The sequence below is a fragment of the Notolepis coatsorum genome (assembly GCF_963971535.1).
Source record: "Notolepis coatsorum genome assembly, chromosome: 4".
NCBI classification, from domain to species: Eukaryota; Metazoa; Chordata; class Actinopteri; order Aulopiformes; family Paralepididae; genus Notolepis; species Notolepis coatsorum.
In genome coordinates this window covers 126,589,892-126,602,072 of record NC_140168.1, presented here as the reverse complement: position 1 = coordinate 126,602,072, position 12,181 = coordinate 126,589,892, and the positions used below count along the sequence as shown (strand labels likewise).

The 12,181-nt window shown below is 40.8% G+C and overlaps 1 protein-coding gene across 1 annotated transcript in view; it reads left to right on the top strand.

The window, feature by feature from the left end:
* The window catches only part of prmt5 (protein arginine methyltransferase 5), a 108,302-nt gene extending 96,121 nt beyond the window's left edge, over positions 1-12,181 (top strand). Inside the window, exon 16 of the mRNA XM_084311687.1 lies at positions 11,165-12,181. Coding sequence (XP_084167813.1) covers positions 11,165-11,317 — 153 coding nt within the window. The 3' untranslated portion in view covers positions 11,318-12,181. The remainder of the gene's footprint in view (positions 1-11,164) is intronic.

Sequence of the window (12,181 nt, the reverse complement as noted above, 5' to 3'; positions counted from 1 at the left end):
AGCTCACCCTGAACTAAATCAATGACTAGGTTCTAAAGCATTCAAGTAGTTTTCACTGCACATAGAAGTAGCCAAACAGCGGGAGCATTTCGGGAGCATATTACCAAAACCCAGGCAATTTCGAGCCCTTAATGAATCAGTCTGCCATGGCTACACGCTAACGTTATTGCGCAACTGTAGGAAAATCCCTATTACTCGCACAGTGTGCAAGTGAAGATTACAACCTCAGTTGTACTTTTTTCCTCTCCGCTGCTAATCGTTCAAAAACTACAAGTCCCACATTGCACTCTAGCCAACGGTCCAATCACAGTAGAGTGACGTGACTGGTTTCAAGGGAACGAAAGGAAATGACCAATCGGAAGCTCTCATTTGCTTTTTTTACCTCCGGACAGTCCGCCATAGCCCTAAGCGAGACTTTTCCGAGACAGTACATTAATGTAACTTATTCTAGTCTTACCAATAGCAATAGATTTTAGAACACCTAGATTTATCGATAGCAATAGTAATAAAACGTTAATGCAACAAAACGAATGCCTTGCTTTGTTAATCATAACGTTGATGCAGTAGCGTATGTCGTTGTGTTGGCTGTAACTGACATGAGAATAGCAACACTGTGTACACATTAAAATTGCGATTATAATCTATTCTAACATTTTCAAATCGATGCAGTTGAATTTTCCCCTTAGGATCGATGCATTGTTACACCACTACACCAAAGTCACTGGCCCACTGTGCGTGTGTGTATTGCTAACTTGGCTAGCGTTATCAACAGCAGAGGTGGGTGAAAGCGGTGTGACATAATTGGCAGAATAATAATAATAATTGTTAGACTAGAAGTCTTTATTCTAGAATCGACTGTCAATCAATGGTCTACCTGACACGAAAACTCATAAACAATGTTTCTGTACTGGAGGTAGGGCTGGGCGATATGACAATATTATATAAATATCTGGTACAGTTCATTAACGATAAACTTTTTTAACATATCGTGGATATCGTGATGTTTTGCCCAAGAGGATTGTGTCGCGTCAATCTGGTCCACACGTTCAAACTTTTGAACAACACCGCCCCCACACTACTGCATCAAAGTTACTACTTATGATTACCAAAGGCATTCGTTTTGTGACATTAACGTTATATAGTTACACGTTCAATAACATCAGCGTATTTACCCGAACATAGCAACGTCCGAGGACGACATAGATAGCAAGCAATACTCGTTCATATCTCAGCCCGTGCCGAGTTGTGCCCATTCTGCGGTCTGTTAATAAAGTTTTCAATCAGACAGATGTATGGAACGGCTTTTATTATAACATTCGTTGCAGTAAAATCATTATGCCTCGTTTAGTCATGCTGCGGTGCGCTGGTAATCTGACTCGTCGGCCGCAGGGAGCTACCGTTGTTGTTGAGCTCTCGTCAAAAATCAATGGAGGACATTCTGGAATGTAAAAAACGAATAGCGCTTGCCGATTGGTGCTAAGAACAGCAGGGCGGGTGCAAGCGGTGTGACGTAATTGGCAGACTCGACTGTCGATCAAAATTATTCTGTTGCCGGCTGAATGATTGAATGAATGAAAACTTTATTAACAGATTGCAGATTGGGTACACTACAGTACAGCTCAATCCAACAACAGTGGACTGGAGGATGAAGACCAGAAAAAGACTTTCGGCTTTTTTACATAAGGGTCCTCCATTTTCAACTCATCAAAACATTTAGAGACATAGTTTCATAATATGTTAAAACTTTATTAACATATTGCAGAATGGGTACAGTACAGCTCAATACATACAATTGTTAAGGGGATGCAGACCAGAGAAAGACTTTCGTCTTGTTTACATCATGGTCCCCCATTTTCAATTAATCATATTTCATATCTAAATCATATAATATCTCATTGCTAAATATATGCAATATATAATCTAATAATCCAATAATCTAAATCTAATATATAATATAAAAATGCTAAATGCATGGGTATTTTATTTTGTCTTTAATGTTAGCTTGCAAACTCAAATACTGTCTTGGTAAGCCTCATAATTAATTGTTTGGGGGAAAAAAGAAAAACATTGTGATGTGTATCGTGTATCGCCGAAAGGTCAGAAAATACGTGATATCATATTTAGGCCATATCGCCCAGCCCTAACTGGAGGTGTACAGTATTTCAATAGGCAACCCTGAAAGGATTATTTTTCTAGAAGAGCAACACTAGCCAAAACATAGGCATTGTATGCATAAAAGGTGCAAAAGCTAAAGTTAAGTGACTGTTACTTTTGTAGCAGTAGTTCAATGTCACTGCCTTTTTTATTAGGCCTAGTTGTTGGCTACAACTTTTCCACAGTAGGCATTAATCACTTAATAGTTCAAATGGTTGTGTCCCATTCCCATTTGCACACGCAGATACACACACGCACACTGTGGGCCAGTGACTTTGGTGGTATGTGCTATTGCACAGATGTGTGTCCCGTTTACACACGCACAACACGGTACAAATATACATTAATAAAAAAAATAAACTCTGTTACTTGAAATATTTTCACTGTGCTCCTAAATATTTTTGTGTGCTCCTAAATTTTTTCATTTAGGAGCACATGTGCTCCTTGGGAAAAAGGTTAGCGTAGAGCCCTGCTAACTCGTTTGGCTGAGTTAGCGGGAGGGAAGTCGTGGGTGGGAATCTGGCGTTGTGGACAGCGATGCCTACAGGTCAGGTCTGGGCGCCTGCTCAGCGAAAGGCAGGAAGTGGTGAAGGCAGCGTGACCTCCCACGCGTTACACTTCACCAATGAGAGTCCGCGCTGCCAGGTGAAAAGAGAGCCGCTGGCTGTCTCCGCATGTGGTAGACTTCAGGGTTCCCTTGTATGGTATGGTATTTATTTTAGACAACAAAACATATACAGATTATTACATCACATATTTGCTTTTGTCAAGGATAGGAACGAAAAAGGCGCAATGACTTATTTACATCGTTGTCCTTGGAAGTCAAGGATGCTTGAAACAACACATACAACTCATTACAGGAAATTATTCACAATTATTACATTTGCATAGCAATAATGGCACAACCCTTAATTAATACAAACATGCACATTTGTTGATACATGTTCTTCGTCCGTGTGTCTCAGAAGCACCCCGAGGGGTGGGAGGGAGGACGGAGAGAGGTTCCGGCCTAGACTAATTACAGTTGCCATTAGCTAGTACCAGAGGGGAGGGCTTAGACTACAGTTGCCGTCATAATAGGCGCAGGAGTTTTGGCTTTGGAGTGGGTGAGGAGACAGTCTTGGGTCCCTCCCCTCCAGCGCGCACACATTGCCAGGCGTACTATACCGACCAGTAGGGGCAACATGCGCACAACAACCAGGTAGGTGAGGGGGGGAATTGGCATAACGACTAAAATTGGGATGGGGAGAAAAGCATAGAAAATCAGGCGGAGAAAAAGAGGATAAAAAAAATATTGTGATTTTGGTAAACTATGTACAAAAGAAAAAGCTCTCCAGGTTTCCATTTCCTCATTGACTTCAATTCATTCTGTGTTTTTTTCTCTTCCGGTTTTCGCTTTGGACTTTTCACCTAGATCCCTGATTCACACATCCCTACGTGGGGTAACATTGGAAAGCCACACTCATTGGCTACAAACCTGTCCAATCATTTTCGAGATCACCAAAGGATTGAGCTAGAGCCCTGGGAGTCAGGGGTGGTAATCTGACTCTGCCGTGTACAATGGCGCACGCCTCACATATCGGCATGTAACTCGAGAACCGCTGAACTGATTTTGTCGCCTGAGGTCGACAGACAACAAATAGGGCTTTAATTCTATATATATATATATATATTAGTGCTGTCAGGCGAATAAAAAAATGTATCTAATTAATTACAGGATTTGTAATTAATCGCATTTTTATCGCATAACCATTTTAGGCCTGATATATTATATTCTATAATCATATTTAAAATTGCATGTGTCCGGATGGCAGAATTCAGTACTGTATCTATAAAACCTTCTGTTTAATAATCTTCCCTTTATCCATTTGCTTAGATTTTTCAGGTCTGGTAAATTTTAGCATGGTGTTATTCAGTCAAACAGATATTCTCATTTGGTTCATTACAATTTACTCAAGCCTAGTAACAGACACAGTATTTCTGACACTGGGAATACATTCCCTGAGATCCATAGATGTCCCTAGAATCAGATACCAAGAACATGCAAATGGACAAAAAAAAAAGTCTAAATGTTTATGCTACGTTCTTATGGAATGAATGAGATAAAAAAATATATATATATTTAATAAATTTTTCTTTTATTTATTTTTTATTAATTTTGTGTTAATTTTCATAACGCGATAATTTGCTGTGTAATTAATCAATAATTAACACGATAAACTGACAGCCCTAATATATATGTATTTAAAAATGCAGACCCGAGCCGCTAACCGCTTGCAAAGTGGCACATCCCACCGGTGGGCAAATCGTCCTCGGTGCCAGTTAACACATTGGTCACCAAAAACGACTTACGACGTGTTTGCCCGCCATCCGTTGAACGCCAACAACATCGTAAATCGTTTTTGGGATCAATATAAAAAAAAATCGCCATGGCGTTCATAATTCATCCAGCCAACCTCCGGACTGCAGCGGGACCCTGTATGAGATTGCAACGCCTCAATACTGCCGCCTGGTGGATGGTCGGGCGAGTTACACTCTCGCCAAAACCGGAAGTGGCGCTGGTGCATCGAGGAAATCCCTCCGGCAGTAATATCTTGTTACGGGACTCCAGACAAACACTATAGTGCATTTGGATCGCTTTCTAAACGTAATAATCGATATGATTTTGGCGTTTATTGCGCCATACAAACCGGAAATGGATGTAGGAGATCGGTGTCAAATAATTGGGATATTTTTCCCCCAGTCTCATCGGCGAACGGTAAGAGGACAGTAACGTTATTTTCAGCCCGATTGTTTATTCATTTCACTGCAAACCATCTGATCAATATATCAACCTAGGGCTGGGCGATATGGCCTAAATATGATATCACTATATTTTCTGACCTTTCGGCGATACACATCACAATGTTTTTCTTTTTTTCCCCCAAACAATTCATTATGAGGCTTACCAAGACAGTATTTGAGTTTGCAAGCTAACATTAACACTATGGTCGCCAAAAACGCCGTACCACGTCATTCCTCGCCATGCTCATTCTGCCAAAGACGCCGTACCACGTCTTTGATATCAATATTTCAAAAATCTGTGATCGAAATCATATTTCTCCCCCGGAGACTTGAGATCTACTGTTGATCCCCTCTCAACTCTCCAACGGTTCAGGAGCGCCATCTGGTGGCCGATCGGCGGATCGCCCAGAGCGGAAACAGGAAATGGAAGATGGTGCTCATTCCAATTCGGTCCGATCACTCGCTAATAGTCCCAGGACTCGAGCTAGACACAACGGATAGCAATCCGTTACCAATAACTCGATAAACAACATGATTTGGACGTATATACTATTATACAACCTGGAAATGGATAGCATATTTCTACATCCCATAATGGGAATATTTCTGCTCCACGCTCATCGCCCAACGCTATGAGGAAGCTACGGTAAGATTCAGCGTTATTTTTTAACGTGTTCGATATAAACTGCTCTGATGATCATATCACCCACACTAGATGAATCATCTAACGTTGGCCACGGAATTATAAACGACCCCCCCCCCCCCCCCCCCATCCGGTCAACATCAGATGATCAGTAGTAACTTCTAGGAGCACGTCCGTTTGAAATGTTTTATCTCGCGCAGATTGCTATCAAACTGTATTTGATCATCAATATAATGCATTTAGGTCTATAAATCACGTTCTGGAGAAAGCTGCAGAAAACGATAAAAACGTACTTATACTTTAGACCGTATTTTAGTATGAATATGTGAATGAAAAAGTATAACGTTGCTACACCCTGAACAATAGATACTTGATGTTGAATGGGCCATAGTAATGTCAATTTAACAATACAATTTAAAAAGTTATAGCCCTGCAAAGAAGGGGAACTTCTCCATAGACAAATAGAGCTGGCGGAGGATGGTATATTAAGAATATAAGCCTGGCGACCAAAGTATTAAAGACAAAATAAAATACCCATGCATTTAGCATTTTTATATTATATATTAGATTTTAGATTATTGGATTATTAGATTATATATTGCATATATTTAGCAATGAGATATTATATGATTTAGATATGAAATATGATGAATTGAAAATGGGGGACCCTGATGTAAACAAGACAGTCTTTCTCTGGTCTGCATCCCCTTAACAATTGTATGTATTGAGCTGTACTGTACCCATTCTGCAATATGTTAATAAAGTTTTTAATCAATCAATCAATAGCATTTTAGCATTTTTATGAAACTACTGTATATTTGTATGTCTCTAAATGTTTTGATTAATTGAAAATGGAGGACCCTTATGTAAAAAAGCCGAAAGTATTTTTCTGGTCTTCATCCTCCAGTCCACTGTTGTTGTATTGAGCTGTACTGTATTGTACCCATTCTGCAATCTGTTAATACAAGTTTTCATTAATTCAATCATTCAGCCGGCAACGGAATAATTTTGATTGACAGTCGAGTCTGCCAATTACGTCACACCGCTTGCACCCGCCCTGCTGTTCTTAGCACCAATCGGCAAGCGCTATTCGTGTTTTACATTCCAGAATGTCCTCCATTGATTTTGACGAGAGCTCAACACAACAACAACGGTAGCTCCCGCGGGCCGACGATAAGATTACCAGCGCACCGCAGGATGACTAAACGAGGCATAATGATTTTACTGCAACGAATGTTATAATAAAAGCCTTTCCATACATCTGTCTGATTGAAAACTTTATTAACCCTTTATCCGTCATTCTCCGCCATGCGTAATCTGCCAATGACGGCGTAAGGCGTCTTTGAGATCAATATTTCAAAAATCTGTGATGGCAATCATATTTTACCCACGGAGACTTGGGATCTCCTGTTGATCTCCTCTCAACTCTCCAACGGTTCAAGAGCGGCATCTGGTGGCCGATCGGCGGATCGCCCAAACAGGAAGTGACGCGCCGGAAGTGGTGCTCATCCATATTCGGTCCGGGCACTCGCTATCGTTAGCGGGACTCTAGCTCGACACACTGGACAGCGATCAGTTGCCAATAACTCTATAAACAACATGATTTGGACGTATATACTATTATACAACCTGGAAATGGATCGCATATATCAACATCCCATAATAGAGATATTTCTGCTCCACGCTGATCACCCAACAGTCAGAGGAAGCAGCGGTGAGTTTTAGCGTGTTTGATTATTAAACTTTTTATGTTATTTTTTTATTATTTTTTAAACAGACATATAAACAAACATGACAACACACGATAAGATATACAAGCATTAATTCACAGTGCATATCCAATGAAATTACCATTTAGTCAAATGTCTTATACAGGATATACCCCTGATATATATATCGCCCATACTACATAAATGATTTAACGTCGGCCACAGACTTATAAACCCCCCCCCCCCCTCCGGTCACCAGCAGATGATGAGGCAAGACGTTTAGGACCTTGTGCAATTGAAAGTTTTATTATGACGTCAATCGGTATCAAACTACATTTGATGATCTAATATGTATTTAGGGCTATAAATCACGTTCTGCAGAATGCTGCAGAAAACGATAAAAACATATTTATACTTTAGACCGTATTTGTGAATGAAAAAGTAGAATGTTGCTACATCCTAAACGATAGATACTTGACGTTGAATGGGCCATAGTAATCTCAATTTAGCAATACAATTTAAAAGGTTATAGCCCTGCAAAGAAGGGGAACATCTCTTATAGTGGTGGCAGAGGGGATTAAGATCAGAATAATCCCTGGCAGATAAAGGGTTAACAGACCGCAGAATGGGCACAACTCGAGTAATGCTTGCGATCTATGTCGTCCTCGTTGCTATGTTTGGGTAAATACGCTGATGTTATTGAACGTGTAACTAACGTTAATGCCACAAAACGAATGCCTTTATCATAAGTAGTAACTTTGATGCAGTAGTGTGTGTGTGGGGGCGGCATTGTTCAAAAGTTTGAACGTGTGGACCAGTTTGACGTGACACAATCCTCTTGGGCAAAACATCACGATATCCACGATATGGTAAAAAAAAATTGTTAATGAACTGTACCCGATATTTATATAATATCGTCATATCACCCAGCCCTATATCAACCCATACTAAATAAAGCCGTTACTGACTATCAAGGAATTATAAACGACCCCCCCCTTTCCTTCACGCATGATGACGCATAATGTATACCGATCATATACATTTGAATTTTTTAATATAGCGTGTATAGGAAAGAAACTGCAATCGATAATCTATCATATGCGTTTTGGGCCTATAACTAGCGTTTTTGGAATTACAGCAGAAAAGCTTAAAACATACTTCAAGTTCAAGTTACTTATATTATACTTATATTATAGACGGTATTAACACAACAATGTATGAATGAAAAAATATAACGTTCCCACATCCGGAACGATAGATAATCGATGTTGAATGGGCCATAGTAATGTCAATATAGCAATACAATTTTAAAAGTTATAGCCCTGCAAAGAAGGTAAACATCTCTATAGGCTTTCAACGGTGGCAGACTGGGTACAATGATGGGCACAATGGCTGGCAATCAGTGGCGTTGTTAGCCCTGGGCTTCCGGGGCTTTAGCCCTGGATGTTTTTCTCCTAGCCCCGGAGCGTTACATTTTTTTTTTTAACTTTTTTTCTTTCTTTCTTTTTTTTCTTTAGATGGCAGCATTCCCATTGTCTGTGCTGAATGTTTGTTAGTGTTAGTTAGTAAGTAGTAGTTTTCATTTGATCCTATAATTTTTTCATTCACCGATTTGTGGACTTTTTTTTTTTAGTGTCCTGAAAGCCGCCTTATAAATAAAATGCATTATTATTATTATCATCCAGAAGGAAAAAGACACTTTGGATAGTAGGGACTGCATCTCTGCCTGTCCTGGCCAGGAAACACTTTGCAACTGTGATCTCTCAGTAGTTGGATATTGTAATGTGTGGCGAGGGGTTGCAGCAATTCCACTGAGAGAAACTGGTCTGAGGCTGGATAACATGCCTGTATGCCTCTCATAAGTTGTTCTCCAACTCATGAGAACCTGCTCTCAAGCTCTTGCAGCATTCTGTCGAGGACTGGATAGAACAGTCTCTGTCTCAGCTGATCTCCTGAGCTGAGTCTGAGCTTGTGCCACAAGATGACTCCACTACATACTCGTCCATCCTTTTCTGCTTCCTCCTTTGGCTGGTAGTATGTTCCTCAATCCCAAGGCCATTACATATGGCCTTTGTCCTGTCATACATGTCCACTGCCATCTCTGAGGTGCGATAACCTTTGAGTGTGTCCTGCACTGTGCTTTTAAATAGTACAGATAGGTATTGAAGATGTGCACTTTAACGCAGCAGCACCTGGAGCCATCCATACCCATGTCCAGTGTCCACTGACAAAGACATGCTCATGATACTGATAAACTATAATAAGCTTTAATCGAACCCTGGTTCATTTCCTCTGATAGTCTGGTTGGTTTGGGGTGGTGTGAAAGCTCATTCACTCTTGCAAGGGAACCATGCTGCGGTTCATTTGAGATGTGAATGCAAAGCGGACCAAAGGCAGGAAAAGACCCAAAAATCTTTTTTTATGAGAAAACTGAAACATGTATATAATGAAACACACGATACAGTTTTTTCCCCGATTGCTTAAGCACGATTTTGAAAACGGGGTCCGGTGTATCAAAACACTACACACAATTAGCACAACCACACACACAATTATCAGAACACCTCAGATCCTTTGCTAAATTGAACACTTGTCAAAACTATACAGTAATTTATAAAAACTACATTTATGACTTAATTCTGTTTGAACCAGTTACACACTGCTGTACTTAACCTAAAACACATTTAGCAATTCTACTAAATGTGATTAGAGTACTGTAAGTGAAGTACACAGAGAATGTGCAAATGTACAATAAATTCACCAAACACTACACAAGACCAATGCTGTAGACTGATGAAAATATAATTTATTTATCTCCATATACCCAAATCAATGATGCAGACTGATGATTTTGATAATTGTGTAATACTTTTGATTTGAGTGTTTATGCAATCGAAGAAAACTGTAAAGACTAGAGATTAACTGTTTATTTCTTTTGTACATAGGCTGTGCATATGTTTGTTTGTTTGTTTATTATGTGTATGATTCTTAACTTTTTATTTTGTTATTGGTGTATATGTGTGTGTATGTATGTATATGTATTATATATATATGTGTATATTTGTACTCCTGTTGGGGCCTCTTGGACCAGATCAATGTTTTATCTGGCTAAATAAAGGTTAAATAAATAAGAAACTGATGATTTGGTCCTGTTAACTTTGAATTATCTATGGGGACTGCCCAGATCCCTCTCATGGACCTGGACCTCACTTTAAAAACCTAATCTAGTTATTCAGTATTCGTCTCCAATTACTCTAAAATTGCGTATTTCTGTAAAAGAAAAAAGGGGGGGGAACCCCCCGGGCTGAAGCCCCCAATGTTTGAGGTGACTACGTGGTGAGTCACAGTCTCTTGCTTGAGTGGCCTGAGGACGAGGTACCCTTATTAGGGGCAACGTTTGGTCACAGTCAAATGGAATGAGGAACTATTACCAGTGGTGGACAGAGGAACTGCTTGGTCAGTTAACTCCAGTCAGTGACCGGTCATGCCCTTATGGGACATTCGAGAATATTCCTTCAGTTCCATAGCCTGAAGTCTTATGTAGTACAGGTTCAGGTTTGATAAAAATCCATAAAAAATTAGCAGTTTTAGTAAACCGTGTACCAAAATAAATATATACGTGAAAATCCAAAATGGCTATCCACCACCATGCGTTCTGAAGCTTCAGTCACAACAAATTTTCACTCGTCACTTCCCCCACTCACACCCACCCACGTGGGGTATCGTTCGAAGCGGACGCTCGTTAGCTACAGCGCTTACCAATAATTCTTTTGCCATCAGCGAGTGCTGTATACGCGCTAAGACTTTAAAGGGAAAACCTTGTTTTTGTGAACACATTTAACTCATTGACTTTCTCTCTCCCTCCATCTTGTAGCAACCCATGCCGCTGAGGCAGGAGGACAGCGTCACGGTGCGGTTCTGGCGCTGCAACAACGGGAAGAAGGTGTGGTACGAGTGGGCCGTGACAGAGCCCTCCTGCTCCGCCATCCACAACCCGGCAGGGCGCTCCTACACCATCGGCCTCTGAAGACCTTCATCCACAACCCTGCAGGGGGCGCTCCTACACCATCGGCCTGTGAAGACCATCCTCCACAACCCTGCAGGGGGCGCTCTCTACACCATCAGCCTGTGATGAAGACCATCATCCACAACCCTGCAGAGGGTGCTCTCTACACCATCAGCCTGTGCAGACCACACGCACGCAGAAAAGTTACAACTCTCACGTTTCTTACATGCACTTAGCCACAAGTGAAGTGGAGCTAAGCCCTGCTTATATTTCATATATATATCTCTATATATAGACCGATATATAAAGTTATGGTTGACTGTATTCATGTATACAGTTATGGTGGACTGCACCGCCCCTTTTTAGCACTGATGGTGTGAAAAACCCACAGACATAATGGGGTCATTATGGGTTAGTGTTTTGGGGGCAGTTTGGTTGTTTGAAAATGAAATGTGTTTGTGGGGTGAGTTTGTCTGGGCGGACGATCATGACGGTTTACGATCATATTTCTTTTTTATTTAGCAGACATACCGGGTCAAAAACAAACACCCGATGACACCGGCCCGTTTAGTTGAGTTGTTTACAGCTGTTGTCGAGACGCCTCGCCGTTGCTTGTAAATGTGATAATGTTTTTTGTAAGTGATTTCTTTGTAACTCTCGATGCCACAAGGACCTCTGCCACACATTCCACACGTCACTCCCAGGAGAAACTCACTCTCCGCAAACACCGCAGGGTTGTAGGGAGGACGGGCTGTTGAGGTCACACACCTTGTGGTGGTTAAGATCTTATCGTTTGTCAGCCATCTGGTCATTTGTGTTCAGTTTGTGACAGTTCGTTTCCTTTTTGTTTGAACCATTTTGTCAATAAAGACCGACTACAAGGTA